A 27,109-nucleotide genomic window follows, 5' to 3' on the forward strand; every position below is an offset into this window, starting at 1 on the left:
GCGGGACTTCCTGTCGGCGGGCGGCCTCCAGTCTCTCCAATGGGTGTCAAGAGACCGCAGCTTGTCCCATGCCACTTTCCCGCCTCACCTAACCTAACCAACCGAACCTAACCTAACCAGTCTAACCTAACGTAACCAACCGAACCTAACCTAACCAGTCTAACCTAACCTAACCAACCTAACCTAACCAATCTAACCTAACTGTGGAGACCGGGCCAAACAATGCAGCACACAGGACACAAAATACAGTATCACTCTTTATCTTAAAAAGTAGGGGGACCGGGGATCCTGGGGGTAAGTACACAAAGCACCTCAGTCCTTCGAGTAGTTTAGTGTCAGTTCTACAGAGGAACCTTTGGCTTCCTGGCACCAGTGAGGCTCAATCTTCTGAAAAGTCTTCCAGAAGGCAGGTGAGGAGAGGGATCCAGCAGCCTCCCTCCTCCGTCACAGTCACAGGGTGGCCTCAGGCCAGGCCGGAGAGGAAGAGACGGCTACCATGGCAAGACATCAATATCCGGGGGCTATTTACAGGGGGCTGCTTCTGGGACTGACTAGGGATCACTTCATGAACGCCACCTCTGGGATTTCACCCTTGGCCTGAGAGAAAAATGAAAGGTCATTAGAGCCAGGTTCCCCCTACCCATTACTCAACCCTCTTGAAGGCCCAAAGATATGTCTTTTTGCCATTGTGTTCTCAAACTTTACCTTCAGATGAGTAAAGGCCTGGGCAGATCTGGTGTAGTCCCAGTTGTTGTCCTGAAGGCACCTGGAGTGGGGAAGAACAGGCACCTCCATTAGAACCAGTCACACTGATCACTAAATACCACTTCAAAACCCATTCTATACACACACTTGCCCAAGTCCCCAACAATTATATACATTTTTGCACAATTAATACAAATGAAAAATTAGTAAAACTCCACATTTACTGTCGGTCTATCGAACACAAAGGAATACGTATTAAATAGCTATCAAGAAGACTACACCCTGGCTGGTGTGGCTCGGCTGGTTGGAGCATCATCCTGTACACCGAAGGGTGGCGAGTTCAATTCCCAGTCAGGGCATGTACCCGGGATTTGGGCTCGACCCCCATTGGGGCACGTACAGGAGGCAACTGATCCATATCTCTCTCTCACATCGATGTTTGTCTCTGAAATCAATTAAAAAAAGATGACTAAGGTGACTTATAGGGGAAGATGTTCATGGGGTAAGTAAAAAAAGTAAGTTGCAGAACAGTATATATAAAGGAACTTCATTTTGGCTTTAAATTTTGTTACACTAATTTAAAGACTTTTTATTGATTTTTAGAGAGAGGAAGGGAGGGAGGAAGAGAGAAACATTGATAAGAGAGAAACATCAACAAATTAGCTGCCTCCTGCACGCCCCCACTGGGGATCAAGGCCGCAACCCAGGCATGTGACCTGATTGGGAATCGAACCGGGATCTCCTGGATCATAGGTCAATGCTCAACAGCTAAGCCACGCTGGCTGGGCAAACCAGCAACCTCTTGGTGCATGGGACAATGCTCACCAACTGAGCCACACTGGCCAGGGCTTTTTTTTAAGCGATAAAAATACTTTGGGTTTTAAAATTTCAGGAGCTCTCTCATTCACTACCAGCCCTACTTCAGTTTACCCCATTGGTACACATGACCAGCACTCACTTCTGGGACCACTCGAGGTTCATGCCAGACTGCGTAGAGAATGCCTGCAGCATTTCCTGCTGCTCTGGGGAGAGGGTGGGCACTGGGCTGGAGGAGGGTGTGGGCGCAGGCATGGCGAAAGCTCTTTGGATCTCCTCAGGGCTGGCATTCCGCACAAACAGCTCGTCATTTACAATGCACAGCCTTGGGGACAAAAAGTACTTTAGATGGTTGAACAAACACAGATAATCTCATCCTCCCAACATCATTCCTATTCTCATTGACACTTCACTCTGGGTCTACAATACCTATAAGGTCCCCTCCCACTCTAAGTTATTACCTTTTTTTTTTTAGGTATTACCTTTTATCGTTTTATTGATATAGACTTTCCCATGGACTCCACAGATGGAATCGTCTACCAAACACACCAGAATTGTACCTTCTGCCCTGAACCACAGACAGTTCTTATCTCCCATTTATCTTCACAACCGATTCAGGAAGTGAATAGTTACACCAATGTTCAGATGAGGAAACTGGCCCTTAGCAGAGTGGTAGAGCTAGACTGAAAAACCCAGCCAGTCCAACTCCAGAGCCAAGCTGTTCACCACTATGTGAGCTGCCTCCTTTGATTCCCCCTTACCTTCCTGAAATTCTGAAAATACCCTGAGGACTAACTCCACCCCCACCCTCCCCAATTCCCACAGCACTGGCCATGGACGGACTAGAAGCCCATGTGACAAACCAAACACTTACCCTGAATTGCTGGCTGGAACAGCGACAAACGTCCGTGTGAAGGCTCGCAAAGAATCCCGAGACTTTCCATCCACTGCAGTGATAATAATGGTGATGACCCCTGAGAGCCGCTCATACTCTATAAGTCACTCCACAGCACCACTAGGAGATGGCTGTTACTAACCCCCTTTTGCACATAAGGAATCTGAGGCTCAGAAGTAATGTAAATTGCCCACAGATACAGAGGACCAAGGTTGGGATAGAAGCCCAGACCTGCCTCACTCCAAAGGCTGTGTCCTAATCCTCAGGCTTTTCCCATATCCCAGCCAGGAAAGATAGGTGGAGAGGATGGGCCAAATGAAGATGGCTTGGGGGCAGAAAACAAGGTCAGGGAAAAGGAAGAGAGGTAGCTGGGAAGCTGGGAGAGCTCCGAAAGACTAGCTGGGGAAAGAACTGCTCTGCAAACGGGACTCCAAAGACACTCACCTTCCTTGAAGACTCCATTGACAGAAAAACACAGCAATGTGTTCTGAAAGAGAAGCAGCACAGTGACCACGCAGGCTCCCAGCCAGAGCCCGAGTCCCCCTGGCCCTGAACTGCCCCTTCCCCAAGTCCAGGCTGTCAGGGAAGAAAAAAGTGCTTACTGTTTGGGCACTTATGTCGACCACGAAGGAATTGATGTCGTGCTGAGTCTTGGGCAGCTCATTGAGGAAGGCGACGACATTGAGCCGTGTGTGCTTCAGCAGCCGGAACCGCAGGGCTGTGGGTGGAGCAGAAGCCAAGGTGAGGAGCTGCCCTGCACTCCCGAGCCTCGTGGCCGACTCCTTCCCATCCTGCTCTGGTCTACCACACACTTACTGGGGTCTTTAAGTTTCTTCACGTTCCTGCTGTCTTTGAAGTACTCGCCTAAGTTGCTTCTGGGGAATAAGAGGGAAAGGAGATGGTGGTCAGAGCCACGGGGACGCTAAGCAGTGCTGGCCGGTACCTGCTGAGCAGCCCTGGTTGTGGGCAGGTCTGGGCTGTGATGCTCACCGGGCGGGGTTCTGGGGGGTGAAAGGGATGCTCAGGGAGCAGCAGGCTCCATCGTGGTATGCGTCCAGGAGCCGCTGCCGGTTTCCAGAGTCATAAATTGCATAGTACCTGTGGGGAAAACAAAAGGGAAGGTCTGTGCTCCTCAGTCCGGATCCACAAAGGGACCCAGTAGCTCTCAAGAGTGAGCTGTGCTGGGGCTGCCTGCCTCTCCCCCGCCTCAGGGCCCTGGCTACTTACTGCTGCAAGAAGTGCAGGACCAGGTGCTTCAGGGTCTCTGTTCCAAAGTAGCTTCCCTAGCATCAAACAGCTATTAGGACCATGTGACCAAGACTCTCCTCCCAACACAAGTCCTAACTCTGTCCCCCTTTCTCACCTTGCAGGGCGGTAACGTCGTGGGGGTTTCAACATCAAAGGCAATTGGCGGGGGTAACTCATGGCCATCCTGCCGAAAGGAAGTGACAGTTGATAGTGTAAAATAGAGAAAGGCTGGATGAGTAATAAAATGCAAAAACTAAGCGTAGGGGGACAGAGGTCAAGTGTGAAAGAGACACAGATCCTGACAGATGCCACTTTGTCAAGAGGCATTTTTCCCGGAAGGAGGATTATAGTCTTTGCTGGATTTTCAAGGGGCTCCATGTCCCCAAATTAATGGTCACACAAACACATGTTAGGCAAAACCTTGGTGAGATGCTACGCTTGTTAGAAGAGCATGAAGAAAGTCATGAACTTACCAAGCGTAATAATTTGGGAAATCGTTCACGAATGGCGCTGTCAAGAACGGGACAGAAGTGAGTGATGCTTCAGAGCCACCGTGCCTCCTCACTGCTCTAGGAGCAAATACACCAACACCCGAGGGGCAGCCCATCCCACCTTAGTCATTCTCTCCCTCCTCCCAGCCTCTGAGCTCCGAGAAGCATGGCCCCTCCCCACCTCACCTGGGCACCCAGCAATGACTACCTTGAAGGCTGACTCTCTTCTCTGCCTGACCCCCAGCGCCACAGAGCAGCACTCTCAGCCCAGGCTTTAAGCCCAGGCCCTCCTTTCCCTCCCTGCCCCCCTTACCTTCTACCTACTCACCTGTGCAGCCCCGGGAGGAGGGAATGGGGTGGGAGCCCAGAGGCTCTGCTGCCTCAACAGGTATCCATCAGTTCTGCCAGGTCTGGCTGTGGCCAAGACCAGAACACACCACAGGGATGGCACAGGATGTTGGGGCAGGGAGATGAGCAAGGCGGGAATCAGGAAGAGGGGAGGCCAAGAAAGGAGCGAGGGAAAGAAAAGGAGAAGGGAAAGAGAGAAAGGCAGGATGGAGCAGGGCCAGGGGAAAGGGGGACAGAGGAGTAGAGAGGAGGAGGAAAGAGAAAGCGGAAGGACTACAAGGCAAGGAAGCATTCAGAAAAAAGGGTGAGCAAAGGGAAGAAGGCGGTACCCTGACACAGCCCTTTCCTTCAGCTGCCCTTTCCCTGTGGTCCAAGGTAGAAATGGGACACAAATCCTTGTTGCAGCAAGAGGGCAGCTGCTGTTAGCCAGGTCTGTCTGCTACCTGGGTCCCGATCTGAGCTGGGCGTGGGAAGCAAAGCAGCCATGGGGGCAGGAGACCTCCCTCTGAAGGGGTGAGGGTTCAGGCCCCTGCAAAGTTGGGGGGGTGAGGGTCTGTGCCCCACCTCTGTTGGCCCCCAAGTTCTCTCCTGATGGCCCCTCTGCGACTGTGCCTGTCTTAGGTTGTTCCTTCCCTGAGGAATCTTACCCGTCTCTGGCTAACCAGCCATCCTCCGGGGCCAAGCAGGGTGATGTGAGGTGTGCGAGTGAGGAAGGGGCACACCCTCCGCAAGAGGTTCAGTTCTGTCTCCTGAGTAGCCTATGCCCCCGTGGCCTCCACGCCCAGCACCTGCCTTGGGATCCCCTCGCCTGCTGGCGGGGCCCCGGCTCTGGTCACATGTCTTGGGGAACCCAGGTTTCTTCTCCAGGGAGGGCCCAGCTCACACCACTGGGCGAGAGACAGATCCATGGCACTGGCCACCACGAGGCCTCAACCTCAGCATGAGCAGAAAGCCCAGGCAACAGCTGTGGGCAAATGGATTGTGAGAGGACGGTCGGTCCCTCTTGGCAAAAGGGCAAGAGGGGCTAATATAGCACAAAGGAGGACTGGCCTAACAGCATGTAGTCCCAGGGAGAGGGCTTTCTCAGCCCAGTATGTCAGGCTCTTGGCACAAGACAACTCCATGTATGGGGCACATACAAGACACCCCCAGTCATGGTAGAAAAGGGGGGGTGCCCTTCCTGGAACAATAGGGTAGGGAGATTCTAGAAAAGGCTGTGTTCAGGAAAGAAGGAGAAAAGCCACAGAACCAGTGAGCAAGTAGTCAGGTAAAAAAAAAAAAAAAAAAAGGAAAGGCGACATGGGGCAAAGCTAGGACATATGGAAAGATGAAGGGAGGCACATGTGATCCTCCCCAAGGACAGGTGGTTCCAGCTCAGGGCTGCACATCTCCTGCAGACGGGCACTGGTCAGGGTGCGCTAACTCAGCCTCCCAGGGGGTGAAGGTCCCCAGGAGGGGAGACAGAGACTACAACTGACCTGATGTAGGTGGATTGGTCTCGGAAGGTGTCGCACAGGGGGTTTTCTTCGAGCCATAGCTCTTCTAGCTTCAGCCCCTTTACCTTGTCCAATTCCCGCTCAGATTTCAACTGCAAAGGAGAAAAGGAAGGAAAAGAGACCCCAATAAAGAGAGCCAGCTAGATGCCCACACCTCAACCCTGAACCTCATCTCTGAAACTCCTTCCTTTGCCTCTTGCCACCACTGGCAAGTCCTCTTCACCCTCTGTCCACCCCAACCACAGCACATTCAGGTCTCAGTCCTCACCTCGTTTCTGGAGAGGTTTAGGATCTTTAGGTTGGGTGCTTTCTGCACAATGCTGGACATGTCATCCAGTCTATACAGCTTGTTACTGCTCAAATTCAAGGACAACAGCTGTGGGGAGAGGAAGCATCAGCAGGGAGGGGATCAGAGACAAATCCGCCTCCCAACGCCATCCTATCTGTCTCACCCAACAACGGGGCGATGGCCTCACCTCAGGAATGTTGTCCTCAATGATTTGTAGGGTAGCTGCCATACAGCTTCTACGATTCAGGACGACATCAATGTTTTGGGCCACCAAATCTTCAGGAAGAAAAGGGAAGTGTGAGAGGGTCTGCCTAGGCCAGCATTAGCACCAAACCATTCTTGAACCTCCCCGCCTGAAAGATCCTGCTGTCGCCACCTATCTGCGAATTGCTGCCAACAATACCTGGGTCTAAACGGAGGCCTTTGAGGTCAAGTGCTTGTTGGGAGCCATCGTATCGTTTGCTCATGATCAGCTACAGAGGAAGAAAAAGGCTTTAGTGGTTACTGGGGTTGTGTATTTGAGGGGAGGAGCGTGGGGATATGAGAGCTGCTAGGACTGGGGTGGAAACACGTGACTTGAGCCTGCCTCACCTTTAGTTGCTCTACTTGCTCTGGCTTCAGTTCATTCTGTACAGTAAGGGGTGGAGGAGAGGAGTTGATGATGATAGATATCTGCAGAGCAGAAATAAAGAAGGGTGAACTCTAGGGAAGCCTAAGCCCCAGGACCAAGACCCAGGTCCCTGAGCACCAGTCCCTGCCTCCAGCCAAGCCAGGCCCTTTATACACACCCTTCGGTTCTCTTGATCCAAAATCTTATAGTTGACAGCCTTCAATGCAGAGGCAGTACTGGCATCCTCAACAAAAAACTGGGCCCGTGTGTTTTCATAGTGAAACTGCAGGAGAAAACAAGAGCAGTAGACTTCGAACCCAGAGCCCCTGGCCCATCTGGCCCCTCTGCCAGCCATTCAGGCCTTATCTTACCTCAATGGGGGTGAAAGGGACACTGCATTTGCTCTGAATCATACTCAGGAGCCATGACTTGTCATATTTCCTGCCATAAGGAATCTACATGAGAGAAACAGAAGAGAACAGCATGTAACTAAGGCGAAACAGCAGATACAACCTAGTGCTCTTTCATATAGTCTGCCAAGCTTTAAAAGATTCTAAAGAAAACACCAGTTTCCACTTCCCAACCAGGTATCACGTTTCCCTTTAAATGACCTCTCCTTTCCTCCCAATCCTACAGGTTCCTTCTACTTCTTCTCTGAACCTGCCCTCAGGTGTTCTAAGATATTGATCCTTAGGAGAAAGGATGGATACCTGACTGTGGCATAAACAGCTGAGAAGACTGATTTATGGTTCAAGAGTAAACACCTTCACTCTGAACCCAGCCCCCCACTCCTCCTGCACCATCTACTTCCAAGATACTCACTGTAATCTTAAACCAGTTCTTCGAGGTCCCGTCCTGGCTGGTGCCAGCCCCTCCTCTCTGTGGAGGAACTCTGTCTCTCCGCACAGTAACATGAATTCGGTCTCGATCATGCCAATTATCACCCCGACGGTTGGGTCGCGCAGCATAGGGGTTGCTGAGGAGAAGCAGAGAATGATACATCCATAGATGCTAGGGATGTCTTCTCAAAAACCTTGCTGCACTCTTATCTGGGCTACAACGAAAACTGTTCAACCATTAAGTGGGTCCTGGCATTTCTCTCTGGTAGGCAAGAAGAGAAATGCCATGGAGTAAGAGGGCTATATAAATGAATACGTCACTGAAGTCAAACCAGAACAACCAGATACTTACTATCGAACTCGGGGAACGTCCTGGGCATCACTCATTGCCACATCTCTGTCATCATCCTCAAGGCGGGAAGACCGAATGCCAGTACCTCCTCTGCCAGACCTACGGTTCCCCTCACCACACTTCCACCGGAAAGGACCCCGGCCTTTCTTTCTCCTTTGAGGGAAACTAACTCGATCATCATGCTCTGGAGTTGGAAACAGAATACAAATTAGAAGGCACATCGCTGGTCTAGCTGCTTCTGCTGTGACAATCAGTCTCCGGCCAGCACCCTGCTGGATGAGGTACACACTAACTACATCGGCCACACTCCATGCAAACTCCTCCGCCTGTCCAGAGAAAGAGCCCTCTCTGTGGGATGGTAGCATCAGGGGAAAACCACTGGGAAACTGCAGGGCTTTTGAAAAATAAAACAGAAACTGGAGCCCCAGAGAAGAGAAACAGAATGTGGAAGTGTGAGTGATCCAAAAGTGGAACTGGACACAACTCAGACCCTCTGAAGGTTACCTGAAACCTGCTTTCACGCAGCCTCCCAAATCTACTTAACCCACTCAATACTTGGGATGATGACCTCTCCCCCATCCCCTCAAACCAACCAATCACAGTGATTACAAGGGCCTTCCGTAAATTGCTTCTTGTGCCTATACAGCACAAATGTCAGTTACAAATATGACCAATTTAAGGACTTTAAAGGCCTTTTAAGGACTTTAAACTGCCACTCTGAAGCTTTGGGGGTGAGCTCTTTGTTTCTTTGGCCAGAAATGTCTTCTAACTCAGAAGACAAATCCTAGATTCAGGATCTAGTGGCAGCTAGGGTGCTAACCAAGGGTCCTCAAATACTCTCCAGGAACATGACCCTCTGAATCCTGGTGTGTAGGAACGGCTTCCTAAAAAAAAGATCCATGACTCCCAAAAAAGGATCTGTCTAACGCAAACAATGGATTTCAAGAAATGACCCTAGAAAAAAAGAATACATGAACAGAAGGCATAGCTAACTTTCACTGAGAACTTTCTCCAGTGCCAGGCACTATGATACTCCAGGCACTTTCTATGAATGATCTCATTTTCACACACACACAAACACACACACACACAGGACGCAAACTTAGGAGGTAGATACTGTTTCTACCTGCACTAAGAGGGTGGAAAATGAGGCCTGAGAGCTTAACTCACTCAAGCTTGGTGTAGCCAACTCAGGATTTAAACCTCGGCTGTCGTGTGCTCCAAACCACTACCCTGGACCCAGCGCAGTGTTTGGTCTGGCATCGAGTCGGCGTGTCTAAAACATTTACCAAAGTCAAAGCCACAGGAAGTGGGGCAAGACCGACTGGACGCGACAGATAATAGGGCACAGGTAGCCCATGAGCAGGGCACTGACTCACATTAAAAAGAGTCTGGCCGCCACACTGAAATGACAGGGATCCGCCACCCACAAAGTTCAAAGGCATCTCGTCGCCCCGCCGCCGAGCCACCCGCTGCGAAGCGCAGCTCCTCGCAACGCCAGAACCCCGCAGTCAACAACTCGGGCGCCCACCCTCGCTCGAGTGCGGCGGGGCCGCCCGGGCCGCCTCGCCCCGGCCCGCGCCGCCACCGTTCCCCGCGGACGTGGGCACCTCGCGGCCTCCCGCCCCGGGGCTGCGGCCTAGGCCGGCGCCGCCCACCCGGCCCCAGATCGCCCCGCTCCCCGGCCCGGGGCCAGCACTTACCGTTGTAGGACTTCCCCCCGTCCGCCATGGCACAGCGAGAAGCGGGACGGGCTCAGGCGCGGGCCGCAACGCCACCAAACGTCAGAATGCCCGGCTCCTCCAGGTCGCAGCGCTCCTACGCCCGGCGCCGCCGCATTTATGAGGCCGGGCGCGCGGCGCGCGGTCGACGTCCCCAGGTGGTGGGTGGTGCGCCAGGAGGGCCCGGCCCACTGCGCGTGCGCGCAGGCCGGCGGCGGGGCGGGGCGGGGGGCGGGGCTCTGCGCTGCCGCCGGCCCGAGGCTGCCGAGGGCGCGCCGCGCCGCTCCGCGCGCCGCCTGCTTCCCTCCGCCCGCGGCGACGCCGGCACCTCCCGGGGTATCGCTGGAGCAGATGGAAGGCTACAGTAGCCCAGGACTCCGACAGGAACGGGAAGTGGGGCCCATACAAAGGGCTCCCTAGCAATGGGAGACCCAGGCGTCGGAGCGGGAGCGACCGCTTCCAGACCCCTAGAGGGAAGCAGCCAGTTTTTGTTTCAGCTCAGCCCTCTCAGCTGCAGATTTGGATCTATGTTTAGCTTTTCCCCATAAAATAAAATGCCAAGAAATAGAGAACTAGTCGTAAGCTCTCAGAGAGAGCAGGGACCTTAACCAATTCATGGCTTGTTTCTTTAGCACCTGGCTCAGTACCATGCTTGGCACATAGCAGGAACTCAACAAATATTTGTGAAATAAGTGAATTTCTTGTCTATGCATCCCCGCCACGAAGCCTTGCAGTCAAACGACTGATTTGTCAGGCTTTAGTGAGCACCTGTCTTCAGACACCCACCCACCACAGATGTGCTGTGCTAGGCCCACATGGTGTGTCAACTGGGTAGTGAAGATTCCAGCAAGACCACCTGCTGAACAGAGGCCCAGGGGAAAGGAAATATGGAAGTGCCAGGGCTAGAAAAGACCTGGGCTCTCCTAGGCCCTGCAGAGTATTAGGGCCAAGCCAGCGCATGGTGATTGTTTCTATAGCTTGAGCTTCCTTTTTGTTGACATGGGAGGACTTCAGTGACCTCACAATGATGTGGTTGTGGGTCCCGGTCAGGAGTGACAAAGAATATTCACCTCCCTGGAGGGTGGGTATTCCAGGCAGGTCTCTCACTTTCCTGTGACTGGCTTGGAGTTAGTTGGTAAGGGGCTTGGAGGGACCAAGACCCTCAGCTGGAGCTGGGGACAAATTCTTCACTTCACTTTTGACTCCTGGCAGCAGACAGAGCTCCTGCTTCATCCAGCTCAAGGAAAAATTGGGACCAACCAGTTAGAGGATGCAGATGAAACAGGTCCAAATACTGCTGGAGATGGTCCTGGAAGTTGCCACCAATCAGGGATGCACTCTGAGGTCCTGCTGGCCCCTTTGAAGGGAAGTTGCCATGCTAATGAAGTGCTGCTGCCCTTGGTTGTCCTGCCTAGGAGGCCACTGTGCACAGAGCCCAAAGCCTGGCCCCTCAGAGCCATTGGCCCAACCCTTTCAGTTCTTGAACTGGACAATGGGCTCACTCCACTTGTTGCCTAGGCCCTTCGACGCTCCCACCCAGAAATGACAACATGGCTAGTGAGGCTGACAGTCTTGCTGTAATTGGGAGAAAAAGGCTGCAGCGCATTTGGCAGACTGAGTCACCAGCAGCCAAAATTGGGGTTGTACAGGCAGCCGAGGTGCTCAGGGCCCCTGCCTCACATAGTGAGGAGGAAGAATAAAGAGGTCAAGTTCTAACCCAGATGGGAAAGTTGGTCCCTGGGGCAGTTTCACTTCCTCTCCTCTCAGGATGTGAGGAAGGGCATCATCTCCCCTTGCTGCCGAAGTTTCTTTGGGAAGAGGCTGGGAAGGATTTATAAAAATCTCCTAGTGGAGACAACCTCCCCCACCTACCCCCCAGGTGGCTGCTGCTCCTTTCCAGCCACTTCACAACAGTGTCCAGATCCAGAACCGTGTGTGTTTCATGGGCCTGAGGGTGGTGAGGGGAGGACAGGGTGGCCAGCCAGAGGCAAAGGGTGGGGGATCAGGGGCAGTGGCCATTCTTAGCAGTTCCAGGAAAACAGGGCCTTTCTCTCAAGCACCCTGCACAGGCTCAATGGCAGCACTGGCCACCTGCCCTCCCAGGTAGGTTCTAAACCCCCACGGAGTGCCTCAGAGTGGAGAGGGTTCAGGCAAGGAAGACCACAAAGATGATGAAGAAGACAATGAGGATGAGGAAGATTTTGACCATGAGCCACCGGTTGGAGGTAACCGACTGAAAGTACTTGAGGATCTCTGAATGGGCGGCCTCAACATCCAGCTGGGCTCCCATCACGTTCTCATCAATCCTGGGGATAGGCAGGGAGGAGAGGAAACAGGACACTGGATTAGAAAGAATGCAACTGAAGCATATTTACTGACATGGGCAGAACGTCACAGTCGTGCTAGTAAAAGTGTTTAGGTGTGTCTTTCCCTTCCCCCCTCTCCCTGCCCCCAGGCACATTACCTCTGCCTTTCTCTCTCCTAAGCTCCAAGGGTCCTTCTGCCTTATAACTTGTTTCCTGAGCCTACGCAGCTCAGCTGGCTCACATCTACTACCTCTGTAACTTTCTAAATAAACTTTCTCCTATAATTTGAAACAAACAAACAACAAAGTATTTATATACAATATGATCCCATTCTTGTGTGTATATATTTGTGTATAGAAAAAGCTCTAGAAGGGTAATATAAACAAGTCTTGGTTCTTGTTAGAAAAATCAGTTCTGCAACTTATTAGCTGATGACCCTAAGCCAGTCATTTAACCTCAAATCTCATTTTCTTCAACTGAAAAGGAAAAATGAGGGATAACACAAAACTACCTCTCTGGTTGTCAGTCTTACCTGAGTTAACAAACATAAAGTGCTCAACCTGTACTAAGAACCCCCAAATATTAACTGTTATAATATTTCCTCATCAGTAATTTAAAAAAAATTTTTTTGAATTTATTGGAGTGACACTGGTTAATAAAATTATGTAAGTTTCAGGTGTACAATTCTATAATACATCATCTGTATCTTGTATTGTGTGTTCACCATCCAAAGTTAAGTCAGTATTTATTGAATTTTGTCTAATAAATATGTATTGCATTTGTAATGGGGGAAAAGTTCACAGACCATTCCAGTCAGGAAATCCTGTATATGCAGTCCTAAAAAACAAATACAAACCTGGGTCTTTGCAAAGGTAGTCCCTGGGAGCAGAGACTTTTCCAAGCTGTGAGGATAGAAAAGTTGGTGGAGCCAGGCAATCCAGCTAGAAAGTGAGAGGAAAGGCTAGGCAGTGGCTGCAAGCCCGAGGTCCTGCGTCATGAGGACTGTGAGCCAATCTCTGTCCAAGTGCGGGAGCCTGGACTGTACCTGATTCCCTATTTATGTTGCAGAAGCTAAAGTATCAGGTTTCCTAGCTTTTGGCTGTAATGACATTTCTCAGTGTGGGTGCATTTGTCACCTCCTAGCCAGTAAAGCTCACATTGGCTTTGCTTAACAAAAATGGAAAAATAATAAATGCAATTTAGCATATTAGAGATTTTAAGTGAGAGTTCATGCATGAAAGTAATAGAAGGGAACACGGGTGGTGAAAAAACTACAAATCAGTGGGATACTGAGAAGAACAAGCGAGTAGGGGAGTTAGGAAAAGAAAATGAAAGGGGCAGAAAACAATGGCTTGAGAAGGAGAGGGCTGGCAGAAAGGGAAAAGGGAAAAGTCTACGTGAGGGGCACAGAAGCACGTCACAAAGAGAGAGAGCTGTAGGGCAGGGAGTCAAGCGCTAGGAAGCCTGAGTCTCGCTAACAAAGGATAAATGACAAAACTGTTGAGAGAGGCACGGAGCCCAGAGGACTGGAAGGGGAGTGAAGTCGGGAACAACGAAAAACAGGAGGTTGAACCGAGAAAGACAGGGAGCCGAGAACTGGAAGGGTTATGGCACCGTGATGAGATGTGGGATGTTAGTTTTCAAGTTTGTTTCCTCAAAACCTGACAATGACTGAGGGTAACTGGGTTATGTTCAAGAGGGTACAAAAACTGCCTTTATGCTGCTGGTATGGCCAAACTCAGTAATAAAGAGTATCGATGGTAATGGAGTATAACACACTGAATATAAAAAAGAAATTACTATTATCCATAGTGATTTTAGAGAGAGAAAGCTCCTCGCCATGGCCTCGTAGCTCAGTTGGTTAGGGCGTTGTCCCGATACACCAAGGTTGTGGGTTTCATCCCTGGTAGGTTACATATAAGAATTAACCAATGATGCATGAATAAGTGGAACAACGGACCTGGCCGGTGTGGCTCAGTTGGTTGGAGAGTCGTCCTGTATACCAAATGGTGGTGGGCTCCATTCCCGGTCAGGGCACATAACTAGGTTTCAGGTTCAAGCCCTGGTCAGGGAGCACGTGGGAGGCAGCTGATCAATGTTTCTCTCACTCTCTCTCCCCTCCTCTCTCTAAAAAATTAAACACAATAAATGGAACAACAAATCGATGTTTCTCTCCCCTCTTCCATTCCTCTCTCTCTCTCAAATCACTTTAAAAAAAATAGACAGCTCCTTCTTTCCAGAAGAATGCCAGCTAATAAATACAGAACTAAGAGAAATAAAAAATTACCATTTGCTGTACACAATCTCACATGAGTCAAGCAAGGAACAAACATCATAGGGCTGAGAAACTGGACATTTGCATGGACTCAAAGTATCACTCCACGGATGACTTAGTCTGACTGTCATCACCTTAAACAAGTGACCAAACCTGCCATAACCAATAAGTGGATAAGCTCATCAAGTGCTGATGGATATGATTGCCTATATATAGCCAGCCAAAAATATTTAACCTAAATCTAATCAAGAGGAAACACTGGACAAGTACATATGCAGGACTTTCTACAAGAGACGTGGGCCTCTTAAAAAAAAAAGTCAATGACACAAAAAACAAAGCAGAAGGAAAACTAAAGAGACATAAATGCAATGTGTGAATGTTGCCCGGGCCTTAAAAATTTAGAAGAAAAGCTAAAAGCATTTTTAGAACAGTTGGGGAAATCTGAGTATGGACTGAATACTGGATAGTTGGAAAATGGTTAGTTTGCTCAGGTGTGATAACGGTATCGTGGCTGTTCAGGGCAACACCTCTTCTTGGAGGATGGATGCTTTAGTATTTGGGGATAAAATGTCATCATGTTTTCACTTAACTTTCAAATGATTCAGAACAAAAGAGAGAGCAAGAACAAGAGGGATCAAAGGTGATAAAATGTTAACAGTTGGCAGATCCAGGTGAAAGGAATATAGTTGGTTCCTTGTTATCCTCCCAACTTTTCTGTAGCTTGAAATTTTTTATTTACAACTGGGGTGGGGTGGGGGGATGACTAACATTAGATCAGAAATTTGCATACCTTAGAAAAAATAAGAATCACCTGTTGAGCATCTCAAAAATGCAAATTCTTAGGTTTCACCTCTAGAGATTCTAGGGTGGAGCCAAGGAATCTACATACTGAACTTTGGAATCAATCAGTAGTTTCTGAAGACAGTGCACAAATGCAGATCCACGGGCATCCAGAAAACAAACAGAAGAATGTATCTATTTTTTAAATTCATCCTTTCAAAATTTTAATTTCTTGTGCATGTGGCTGCCCACAAGTTTTCTCTCCTTTGTTATTTCCCTTATAGACTTCATTCTACTGTAAAATTCCTTCTGAGCCATTTATCTGAAAGGGATGGCACTATTGAATCAATCCAGCCTTTGATCAAATGTAACACCTTAGGGTCCTTCACTTGCACTTTTCTCAAGGACATTCCACTCACATCTATGGAATCAGAATCTTCAGGTTCAAGGCCAGGAACCTGTTTTCTATACCTTGCCCAATTAAATAAGTGAGGCTGCTGATGGGTCATGGAGGGAAACCTGCTTTATACAAATGTAGGAGGTTACCCAGTTTCACATGATCATGGTAAAAGTGCTCTGCTAGATACTGTGGGTATGTTAATGATACATAATGTAATCCCTGTAACAAAAAAGCAAAGACATAGAGAGCTAAAATACCAACAGACAAATTTAAATGAAATTCTAAATAAAAATTCAATCGCTCAAAAGACATTAAAGGAGGAACATAGGAACAAATAACAAAAGGGAAAAACAGCAAATAGTAAAATGGTAGGCCTAAATCCAACCTTAATAAAAATCACATTAAATGTTAATGAACTAAACACTCCAATTAAATTTGCAGCTCTCATCTCAGTTGGCCTAAAAGCAAAATCTGTCATAGCTGATCCCTCTTTTTTAATCTCATTTTCTTTTCCTGGCTCCTAGGACACCGTATCCATTTACTTTTTCCTCCTATCTTACCAGCTGTGCTCCTATTCAGTTTCCCCGGGACTAAGACTGAAGTTCAGAGGAGGACTCAGTGCTTGATTCTCCTCTTTACACACACTCCTTACCCAGCCGCACAGTCCAATTCTGCCTACTCTTGGCCAAGACCTGTCTCATAAACTGCATAGCCCAGCCAGGTGTGGCTCAGCGGTTGAGCGTTGAACTAGGATCCAGGAGATTGGGGTTCAATTCCCGGTCAGGGCACGTGCCCGGGTTGCAGACTGCAGCCAATCAATGACTCTCTCATCATTGATGTTTCTATCTCTCTCTCCCTTTCCCTTCCTCTTTCTGAAATCAATAAAGATATATTTTTAAAAAACCAAAAAAACCCAAAAAACTGCATATAGCCACCCGCCTGCTCACTCTCTCCACTTAGATATCTAACTACCCGCTTCTTGTTGGAAGTGTCCAACAGTGAGCAATTTATTTTCCTCCTAAAACTTCGAGTAACCAGCCCTATTTCTAGGGAAGGCCATGAATCTCTTTAGTTGCTTGTATCCAAAGCCTGGAGTTATCATCATAAACTTTTTTCTCTCATACCCTACATTTAGTTCATCAAGTAATTGATCCTGTTGGTTCTGCCTTCAAAACACATTCAGCCCTGGCCGGTGTGCCTCAGCCATTACAGCAACGGCCCACACACCAAATGGTCTTGGGTTCGATTCCTGGTCAAGGGCACATACCTAGGTTGTAGGTTTGCTCCCCAGAGGTTTGAGTAGGAGGCAACCAATTGATGTGTCTCTCTCACATCGATGTTTCTCTCCCCCCCCTCTAAAAAAATATATATGTATATGTGTATGTATCTATGTATACATATATATGTATGTGTATAATCCAACTATTTATTAGTCACCACCTTGGTCACCTCTTGCTAGATTACTGCAAAAACCTCGTCACCTATCTCCCTGCTTCTATCCTAGGCCTCTACGATCTGTTCTGACTACAGCAACTGAATGATCCTTTTAAAATAGAAATCAGATAATGTAACCTTTAGTCCAAACCCTGCAACAACTCATGTCATTCAGAGTAAAAGCCAAAGCCTCACATGGCTTTAAAAGGCCCCACATGATGTGGCTCCTCATTTCCCCTCTGATCTTACCTGTGTTACTCTCCTCCTCACTTATCCCCAGCTGCAGTGGCCTCTTTGCTGTCCTTTAACTCATCACATATACTTCTGTGAAAACGCCTTCACATCGGTTCTTCCCTCGGCCTGGTATACTTCCCCAGTTATCTTCATGGCAAACTCCCTTACATTCTCCCAAATCTTGATTAAATGTCACCTTTTTATTTATTTTTAAAAATATGTCTTTGATCTCAGAGAGAGGAAGGGAGAGAGAATAGAAACATCAATGATGAGTCATTGATCTGCTGCCTCCTGCACATCTCCCACTGGGGATCAAGCTTGCAACCCCGGCAGGTGCCCTGACCAGGAATCGAACTGTGATCTCCTGGATCATAGGTCAATGCTCAACCTCTGAGCCATGCTGGTGGGGCTAAATGACACCTTCTTAATGGGGTCACCCTTAATCATTCTATTTAAAATTACAACTCATGCCTAATCCCGGTAGCTCTGTTGGTTAGGCGTTGTACTGATACACCAAGGTTGCAAGTTTGATCCCTGGTCAGGGTACATACAAGAGTCAACCAATGGCTGTAACTGGTTTGGCTCAGTGGTTAGAGCATCGGCCTTGGGATTGAAGGGTCCCAGGTTCGATTCCGGCCAAGGGCATGTACCTTGGCTACAGGCATGATCCCTCAGCCTCCGTTGGGCTGTGTGCGGGAGGCAACCAATCACTGTGTCTCTCTCACACTGATGTTTCTTTCTTCTCTCCTTTTTCTCTCCCTCATTCTCTGAAAAGCAATGGAAAAAAATATCCTCAGGTGAGGATTAAAAAAAATCAACCAGTGAATGAACAAATACGTAGAACAAATAGGTATCTTTCTCTCCCTCTCAAAAAAAAAAAAAATTGCAACTTGCCCCTTTAAAACTAGCACTCCAAATTAGTTTACTAGCACTCCAGATTAGTTTATCTTACTTTTTTTTTTGAGAGGGAGAGAGAAAGGAAGAGGGAGAGAGAAACATCGATGGGCTGCCTCCTGCATGCCCCCTACTGGGGATTGAGCCTGCAATCTGGGCATGTGCCCTGACTAGGAACTAAACTGATGACCTCTTGGTTCATGGAAATGTTCAACCAATTGAGCCACACCAGCCAGGCTATCTTACTCTACTTTTTTTCTCCTCTACTTTTATTTGTAGCATTTATCACTGGGCAAAAATATATACTGGTCCACTTACTTACTACGTGTATTTTTAATAATCGATCTACCCTACTAGGCTATAAGTTCTACAAGGACAGGGATCTTTATCTATTTTGTCCAAGGCTGTATCTGTATCTCTATAACCCAGTCATTTTCAACCTTTTTCATTTTGCAGCACACATAAACCAATACTAAAATTCTGTGGCACAACAAAAAAAATCTATTTTTTGCCAATCCGATAAAAAAATAGGTATAATTTTGATTCATTTACAGTGAATGGCTATGTTGTGTTGGCTGTTATTTTTTTATTTGGCAATCTAAGGGAAAAGAGGTCAGTGTCCCTGACTAGTCAGGTATTGCATGTTTTAAAAATTCTTGCAGCACATGGGTTGAAAATCGCTGCCATAACACAATGAATGAATGCTAAGAGGAGAGGAGCGGAGCTGATAAAACGCCTCTTACAGCAGCAGGTGGCACCAGAGGAGCAGAGAGGCCTTCCTATGGGTGGGCTGTGCCTACCTCCCTTGGCCTCATTCTGTACCTCTCTGTCTCTGCTCACTACTTCCTAGCCATACTGGTCTTCTTGATTCTTGAATACATCAAAAATGTCCCATCTCAGAGCCTTTGCACTAGCTGTCCACACTGCCTAGAATACTCTCTCTTTTTTGTATGGTTGGATCCCTCTTGTCATTCACGTCTCTGCTTCAATCAACATCATGGTCTTCCTCACCTATAGTAAGTCACTTTCTTTGTTTTTTTGTTTTTTTAAAATATGTCTTTTATTGACGTCAGAGAGAGGAAAGTAGAGGGAGAGAAAGAGAGAGAAACATCAGTGATGAGAGAGTCATTGATCGGCTGCCTCCTACACACCCCCTACTAGGGATCGAGCCCACAATCCGGGCATGTGCCCTGATCGGGAATCGAACCACCATCTCCTGGATCATAGGTCAGTGCTCAACTGCTGAGCCACACTGGCCAGGCTAGTCAGTCACTTTCTTTTTTTAAGTCAGTCACTTTCTTAACACATCATTCTACTGTAACTCTCTATATAGTCCTTTCACTGCCTAAGAATTTGTCAGTTCTTTTTAACAGAATATGCATATGAATTCCACATATGTATTACAGAACTTAAGCTCTGTGACATAGAGACTTTGCTGTTCTACTCATTTCTTCTACCCAGGACCTAGAACAGTGCCTGACATGGAACAGGTGCTCAATAAACACATGTTGAATTCATGAAGGCAGGTGAACTGGGCCCTGTGGGTGGGCAGGATTCACTGTACTCTTCCAAAGGGCTGTTCCTGGGGACCTTTAGAATGCCAACCACCTACGAGGAAGAGAAAGCTCCTCTGAAGTGAGAAAGAGTCTCACCTCTGAATGGTTTCTTCCTGTTCCTTAACCATGTGTGCCAACTGCTGGAAGATGGAGCCCAGTTCAACAATTGTGGACTCGATGTTCTGCATGGTGTCTGCCCGGCTCTGGATGTAGGAATCCTTCAGAGGAGAGAGAGTGCATATGAGCACTGGGAGCTTTTTTAGGGTATGGTCTGCCTCTTTAGGATCCTCCTAGCTTGCCATTTCACCCATGGCACATTCCAAACACTTGGTTGTGGCCCACAGAGAACAGAGGGGCAGCTTAGAACCTGGGTACCTGCTCGTCAATGAGCTGTAGCTGCTGGCTGGTCCGAGAGTCCATCATGTCGATAGCTACATCCCCAGAGGCACGGGACTCTGCCCCCAAAACCACAGCACCACCCCCTGGAGAAAGAAAGAAGACATGGCACTTTTTTATTGGTTAAAAGTAGCTTCAAAACCCACAGGCTTTGGATTTGAATCCCACTTACTAGCCTTGTGACCCTGGGCAAGTCATTTAACCCCTTTTGAGCCTCAGATTCCTCACCTGTAAAACAGGGGATAATAATAGTTGTTTTCTCAACAGGTGGTTGTGAAAATTATATAAGAGAATGTGAATAAAGTGAGTGCACAAAAAATATTAGTAACTGTTATTCTTCTGAACATGACTGAATTCATCCCCAGCAGTGAGAATGTGGGAGACTAACGGTGGATCCTGAATGCCAGCAACCAGGCTGACCTTTGAGAGATAAAGCCTAGCAGCTTCCTTGCCCCTTCATTCTCCGACCGAACCCCTGCCCTTAAAATATGCCATCACATCCAGAGTAACTAAGCCTTACCCCTCAGGACTCCTATGTGGCCTGTGACTTACCCAGGTGGTTGGGGGCAAGGGGCAGGGCCGACACGGGTGCTCGGGAGAACTGCTCCCGCCGGCTCCTTTGCTGCTTCAGGTTCTGGGGTTGGGGAAGAAATGCAAAGGTCCTGAGGCCTCTGAAAAGCAGGCATGTTAAAAAGATCCCTCCTGTCAGCCCATGACCCTATGCCCTCCCCTTACCCTTCTACCAGTCTCTTTTCCATTACTCTCTTGGACCCTCACCCCCAGATTCCTATCCCTCCTACACAGATTCTACTCACCTCTGTCCTCACTTCTAAAACTGACTTGAAGTCATTGGACATGGAGGCCAGCTTTGACTAGAAGAAAAAGAGAGAGGGTCAGCAAAGGAAGACAATACCTTATTCCCTTTTATCTCCCCGTCTCCCACACCCAGGTCCCACCTGCAGGGAGACCACAATGGTGTTGGAATGGGTTTGCAGGTGCCGGCCACTCTGGCTGCCCTTGGCCTTCACAAAATCTTGAAGCTGGGCAATTTGTTTGTTGAGGCTATTAATGTCCTGGTGAAAGAGCCAACAGAAAAACAGTATCAGCCAAGGAGTCCTCAGCCAGCATCTCTCCCACATGCACATCTCTGGCAGGGAGGGCAGAGTGGGAGTTACTAGCGGTTACTACTCAGACCAAAAGGGCCTGCTGGGATTTTCCGAGCTCTACAGTTTGCTCAGGCTCTGTCCCTGCAGAGGAGAAACAAAGAGATGAGACATGGCCTCATCCATTTGTAAATAAATGACTTGTTTACCTCCTCCACCCTACTGCCCTACTCCACACCAGGAGGCTAAGTTCATGGTCACAGAACAACTTAAAAGGCCGAAATCTTGAACCCAGAACATGTTGACCAACAAAGCACCTGGTGCAGGCAACATGGTTTTCCAGAAGCACCAATGAATTCCTTTTGAAAATAATCACCATGCCCTGGCCGGGTAGCTCAGTTGGTTAGAGCATCATCCTGATACGCCAAGGTTGTGGGTTTGATCCCCAGTCAGGGCACATACAAGCATCAACCAATGAATGCAAAAATAAGCGGAACAACAAATCGATGTTTCTCCCTTCCTCTAAAATTAAAAAAACACGCTATTACTGAAAGAATGAAAGTTCTGACTTGTTCAAGGTCACACACAATGAGTAGCATAGCCAGGCTTTCTACACTAGACCAATGCCTCATCCACTCCCCAACCCAGCCTGCCAAGGGCCACACTAGACAAAGGAGCTGAAGGAGGCTGCCAGAGAACAGCAGAGAAAAAGAGTGGCTTAGGGCAGCCAGCCAGGGAGGAATCAGAGGAAGAGGAAAAGGGGGAAGGGAAAGAGGCCTAGAATAGTGAGTTTAATAAGTAGGTAGCCCGGCCAGCATGGCTCAGCGGTTGAGCATCAACCTAGGATCAAGGAGATCGAAGGGCACATGCCTGGGTTTCGGGCTCGATCCCCAGTGGGGGGAGTGCAGGAGGCAGCCAATCAATGACTCATCATTGATGTTTCTACCTCTCCCTCTCACTTCCTCTCTCTGAAATCAATAAAGATATATACATTAAAAAAAAAAAAAAAAGGCTTTGCGAAAAACTAGATTAGACAACTAGATTCTATCACTCCTATAGTCTCCCCAGTTAGTATGCCCCCTAATAGTATCCCAGCCCCAACCATTCTCTTGAGACTCCTGGACGATTTCCACTAAAAACTGGTCTGTCCTTTTGGAAAGTCGATGCAGCCCTCCTTACAGTTATGTGTCCAAAACTACATAGCAGGTTTTTTCCCCATAATATCTCCTCTCCCAGAGCTTTGGGTATAAGGTAAAGGAACTTTTTGTTCTAAATCCTCACCCAAGGATATTTTTTCCATTGCTTTTCAGAAAGAGTGGAAAGGGGAGGGGGAGAGAGAGAAACATAGATGTAAGAGACACACATCGATTGGTTGCCTCCTGCAGGCGCCCCAACTGGGGCAGGGGACCAAGCCTGCAGCTGATGTGCCCTTGGTGAGAATTGAACCTGGGACCCTTCAGTCCAAGGGCCGAAGCTTCAACCACTGAGCTAAACCAGCAAGGGCCACAATGATCTTTACAACCAGCCACCAATCTACCTTTAAAGCCTCATCTCCTGTCAATTACTCGTTCAGTCAACAAGTATCGAGTACCTACCAAATACCAGACACTGTTACAGGCATTTGGGATACATCTGTGAACAAGCAGAAAGAAAGAAAAAATCTCTGCTCTTGGGGAACTTACTTTTTTTTTCATTTTTGAGGGGGAATGAGGAAGGTGGGAGGGAACAGAGGCAAACAATAAACACAATAAGTTAATTATACAAAACGTTAGAATGTATCAAGTGAGATAAAAATAAACAGCCCTGGCCTACGGGTAGCTCAGTTGCTTAGTGCACCATCCTGATACCCCAAGGTGTGGGCTTGATCCCCGGTCAGAGCACACACAAGATTGAACCAATGATGCACAAGTAAGGGGGACAATGCGCTGTTTCTCTCTCTCCTCCCTCCTCCTTCCCCTCTAAAATCAATCAAATTTTTTTAAGAATTAAAAAAAATTTTTTTATAAATGTTTTTATTAATTTTTTGGAGAAGGGTAGAGAGATAGAAATGTTGACAAGAGAGAAATGTCATCAATCGGCCGCCTCTTGCACGCCCCCCCCCCCCTCCGGGGATGAGCCTGAAACCTGGGCATGTGCCCTGGCCAGGAATCAAACCGGTTGACCTCTTGGTTCCTGGGTCGATGCTCAACCACTGAGCAACACCAGCTGGGCAATAAAAAAATTTTTTAAAACCACAAACAACAGAGCAAGTTAAGGGTCAGTTTTGGTGTCTGGATATATTAAACAGTACAGTCAGGTTAGGTCTCCATGAGCAGCTGACATCTGAGCAAAGACTTGAGCTTTCCCTTTTAGAAGTCATACCTCTGCACAGACTGTTTTCTCTGTCTGGAATGTTCCTGTTCCTCAAGGGCTCTCTACAAGCCTTGAAACCAGCTCAGATTTGACCTCCTCTAAAAAATCTTTCCCAGTGTCCTGGACTATCTCATTCATCTTTTGTTAAAAAATTTTTTGATTGATTGATTGATTTCAGAGAGAGGAAGGGAGAGGGAGAGCTAGAAACATCAATGATGAGACAGAAACATCGATTGGCTGCCCCTGCATGTCCCCCACTGGGGATTGAGCCCACAACCCGTGCACATGACCTGACTAGAATTGAACCATGACCTCCAGGCTCATGGGTCGAGCTCAACCACTGAGCCATACCGGCCAGGCTTTTTGTTGTTAATCCCACTCAAGGATATTTTTTTCATTGATTTTTTAGAGAGAGAGTGGGAGAGGAGAAACACTGATGTGAGAGACACATCGATGGTTGCCTCCTGCATGCACCCCGACCGGGGACAGGCATCAAGCCTGCAACAGAGGTAGGTGTCCCTGACTGGAATTGAACCTGAGACCCTTCAGTCCACTGGCCAATGCTCTAACCACTGAGCCAAACCAGCCAGGGCTCATTCATCTTTTTGTAATATCTTTTCTGTACATTCACCTCCTACTCATGTTACGGGGCTGGATACCTCTTCTAGACAATAAACTCTTGAAGGCAAAATCTTGCCTCATGTTTGTGAGACAAGTGCTCGGCACAGTGCTTTGTACACAGCTGATCAATCAATATCTAATGTCTCAATAGATGAGCAAGATATTTGGGGCTGACTCCAGAAACTTGCTCTGAGCCTCCATGGGAATGGAAAATGATGAAAGTGATCTGACTGGAAATCTGGGCTCTCTTGATAGCTAGTAGCTCACCTGTTTGATGATATAAGTTAACTCCTCAATTTCCACTGCTTTGTCATCAAAGAGGGACTTGCGCTTTGCCACTGCAGAGATAAACAAGAAGCCATGACGGGTTACATCAAAGACAAGGCTCAGGGAGAACAGTTCCTCCACCCTCTTTGGTTCACGGACCCATTTCTGAAACACCCCAAGAATACTCACAGATTGTCAGCTTCTCCAGCTTGGCAAATGTGTTGCTGAGGTCCTTCCCAATGTGCCTGCAAGCAAGCATTAGTGAGAACACTGTGGGAAAGAGCAGGAGACAGCCTATTCCCACATTAGCTCCAGCAAAATCCATTCCAGCCATCACAGCCAAGGCCACCAAAGGCAAGCCTACTTCTCCTCAGACACTGTATCAGCCCACCACATAACTTCTCTCAACTCACTTGGCCATGAGGGTGAATTCACTGCGCTGCCGAACAGCACGAAGAGCAGGTTTATTTGCCTGTATTCCATTCTGAAAAGCAATGTTGAAAGAGGTGAAACTCTAGTTCCCCCCTCATTACCAGCTTTCACTGTTCTCAAGTGCCCACTAAACTCTCTTTTTAGTACTGATGGTGTTCCCCATCAGAGGCTCTAATTTTACTAGTAGTAGCAGTAGTAGTAGTAGTAGCAGTTTAGAGCACAGGTTTGAAGACAAGTAGACCTGGGTTCAAATCTTGATTCCATCACTTAGTAGCTGGGGTGTATAGGGCAAGTTATTTAAACCATCCTGAATCTCTATTTCCTCTTCTATAAAATGAAGACAATCCACACACCTCCTTATTGTTGTTGCTAAGATTAGATGACATAAAGGTTATAAAGTATTTCAGCCAAATAGCTGGTACACTGTAAAAGGCTAAATAAATAGCTTGTATTCTATTTTTCCAATCAGGGAATCAAAGAGGATAACTGGAAAGCTCTTGGAGATCGTATAGAAGAGCAGTTGTTAACAAGTGCTGAGCAGTAAAAATATTTGAAATTACAGTCACTCAGGCCTCACTAAGGTTCAAGTCTGGGTCAAGACAAGGGAATGCAGTTTTTAAAAAAGTATTCCAAATTGATTTTGATAAAAATTAATTATCTAGAAAACTTCCTTCATTTTACAAAGTTATAAAAACTGAGGCCCAGCTAACTTCCCTGTGGTCACAGAGCAAGCTTGGGTAGAACTATATCAGAACTAAAATTTAAAGTGGTTGTCTCTGGGCTAAAGGCTCTTTCCAGAACCTGTTCCTTACCCAAACCAAATATATCACCGTCACCTCTTACCCTGACATATTCCTTCAGGAATAGCAGCAACCCTACCCTCCAGGCTCCTCGCCCAAAAAAAGTTTGCTTCTAGGTAGCTAGCTCATCTCTTAATAGATCCTACCGCCCCCTCCAAGCCTGATCGAGAACTGATCAGGTTCCCCACAAGAATTACTTCAATCAACAGCGCTGGAACACAGCCTCTCCCAGATCTGAGTAACGCCCGCCCCTGCCTTTCCCACTCCTGGTCCTTACCTGACGGCTCTGCAGGGATTTGCAGGCAGACAGGAACTCCTGGGTCCGATCCCGGCAGGACATGGTGTCGGGAGGGGGAGGGACCAGGGCCACTGGGGGGGGCAGAGGGGCGATGTCGCTGCTGCTGCTGCCAGCAGTTGCAGGGGACAGGACCTGTGTCTTTGAGAGACCCAGGTAGACACCCTGATCCGTGTTCTTAGACCCGTAGCGTTTCCGCGGGATCATTGAGACGCATAACCTCGGACTGTTGTGGAGGGGAGAGTGTCATTCTCCAGGCCTCTTCCCCACAGATTCCCCCCAACCAGCGAATTCTTGGGCCCCAAAGCCACCCGCAGATCCTGGGGCCGGCCAGCAGCGGGCAGGGCCCCACTCCCTCTCCGGCCTAAGCCGTTCCTCTCCTCACTCTTCTAACTTGGCTCGGGCAGCCAGAGCGCGCGGGTCGGGGGCCCTGAAGCAGAGACAGGGCCAAAGGCAGGTCCCGTGGCCCCGAAGCTCCAGCCTGGCCTGTGCAACTGCCCCAGGCCCCAACTGGGCCCTCCTGGATCCACGGCTTCCTTCCACTCCTCAGGGAGAAATGGTAACGGACCTTCCGAGGGGGGACACACTTCGGTGGGCGGAGGGGGGGGGGGATACCTCTGGGTGTTTATTTGAAACAGGAAGTCCCACCCCCTCTCAAGCCCCGCCTTCCATGGGACTGCAACTACTGATTAGCTAATGCCGACGTCTTTCTCACTAGAGGCTTTCCTGATTGGACACCGAGGTATTCGTTCACCGCGAGCCGGGCCAGCAGGACTTGTTCGCTCGCCCCTGGTTCCCTTCCCCCCGCCCGTCGTCGCCCCCGGAAAGCCGCTGCCCCAAGCTGACACGGCGGCCAGACCACTCTCAGAGCAAGTCCTACCTCCTCTCCGCCGCCTGCCGCCGCCGCCACCGCCACAATCTCCTGGGTCGTCACCGCCTACTCCCCGGGCGCGGAAGCCTCCGAAACCGGACTAAAGACTAGAAGCCGCCACGTCACCCACACGTAACCCCACCCCCGGTGGCTAAGGGCGGTGCCACGCCTTTTGGAGCCCGGCAACCCGAGGGACACGCCCCCTCACCCAAATACGGGAACGACTCCGCTCTTCCATTGGCTAGGACGCTGCCGTGACCCCGCCCCCTAGGAGCTAGAGCCC

The 27,109-nt window shown here is 48.6% G+C and overlaps 2 protein-coding genes across 6 annotated transcripts; both read right to left on the reverse strand.

The window, feature by feature from the left end:
- Window positions 1-244: 244 nt before the first annotated feature.
- On the reverse strand, window positions 245-9,949 carry NXF1 (nuclear RNA export factor 1). Its single transcript, XM_081154299.1, has 21 exons — window positions 9,793-9,949; window positions 8,090-8,273; window positions 7,721-7,874; window positions 7,270-7,353; window positions 7,077-7,181; window positions 6,880-6,960; window positions 6,692-6,761; window positions 6,476-6,564; window positions 6,268-6,375; window positions 5,982-6,091; window positions 4,138-4,174; window positions 3,780-3,848; window positions 3,644-3,699; window positions 3,407-3,514; window positions 3,233-3,291; window positions 3,019-3,134; window positions 2,861-2,903; window positions 2,396-2,468; window positions 1,664-1,846; window positions 706-766; window positions 245-597 (listed from the first exon to the last, which is right to left on the reverse strand). The coding sequence occupies exons 1-21, from the start codon at window positions 9,818-9,820 to the stop codon at window positions 559-561; spliced, it is 1,857 nt and encodes a 618-aa protein (XP_081010425.1). The 5' UTR covers window positions 9,821-9,949; the 3' UTR covers window positions 245-558.
- Window positions 9,950-10,781: 832 nt separating this feature from the next.
- Window positions 10,782-26,975, reverse strand: STX5 (syntaxin 5). 5 transcript variants are annotated; one of them, XM_081154304.1, is made up of 12 exons: window positions 26,836-26,975; window positions 25,938-26,181; window positions 24,842-24,912; window positions 24,618-24,673; window positions 24,429-24,499; window positions 21,042-21,158; window positions 20,901-20,957; window positions 20,638-20,719; window positions 20,065-20,171; window positions 19,786-19,907; window positions 12,973-13,018; window positions 12,032-12,116 (listed from the first exon to the last, which is right to left on the reverse strand). In XM_081154304.1, the coding sequence occupies exons 2-12, from the start codon at window positions 26,160-26,162 to the stop codon at window positions 12,111-12,113; spliced, it is 960 nt and encodes a 319-aa protein (XP_081010430.1). In that variant the 5' UTR covers window positions 26,163-26,181; window positions 26,836-26,975; the 3' UTR covers window positions 12,032-12,110. The 5 variants fall into 5 exon arrangements, with proteins under 5 accessions (XP_081010426.1, XP_081010428.1, XP_081010427.1 ...); XM_081154303.1 differs by having other exon boundaries at window positions 12,973-13,057; XM_081154300.1 differs by lacking the exon at window positions 12,973-13,018 and having other exon boundaries at window positions 10,782-12,116.
- Between the last annotated feature and the right edge of the window lie 134 nt (window positions 26,976-27,109).

This window comes from Miniopterus schreibersii (assembly GCF_964146895.1).
Source record: "Miniopterus schreibersii genome assembly, chromosome: 12".
Lineage (NCBI taxonomy): Eukaryota > Metazoa > Chordata > Mammalia > Chiroptera > Miniopteridae > Miniopterus > Miniopterus schreibersii.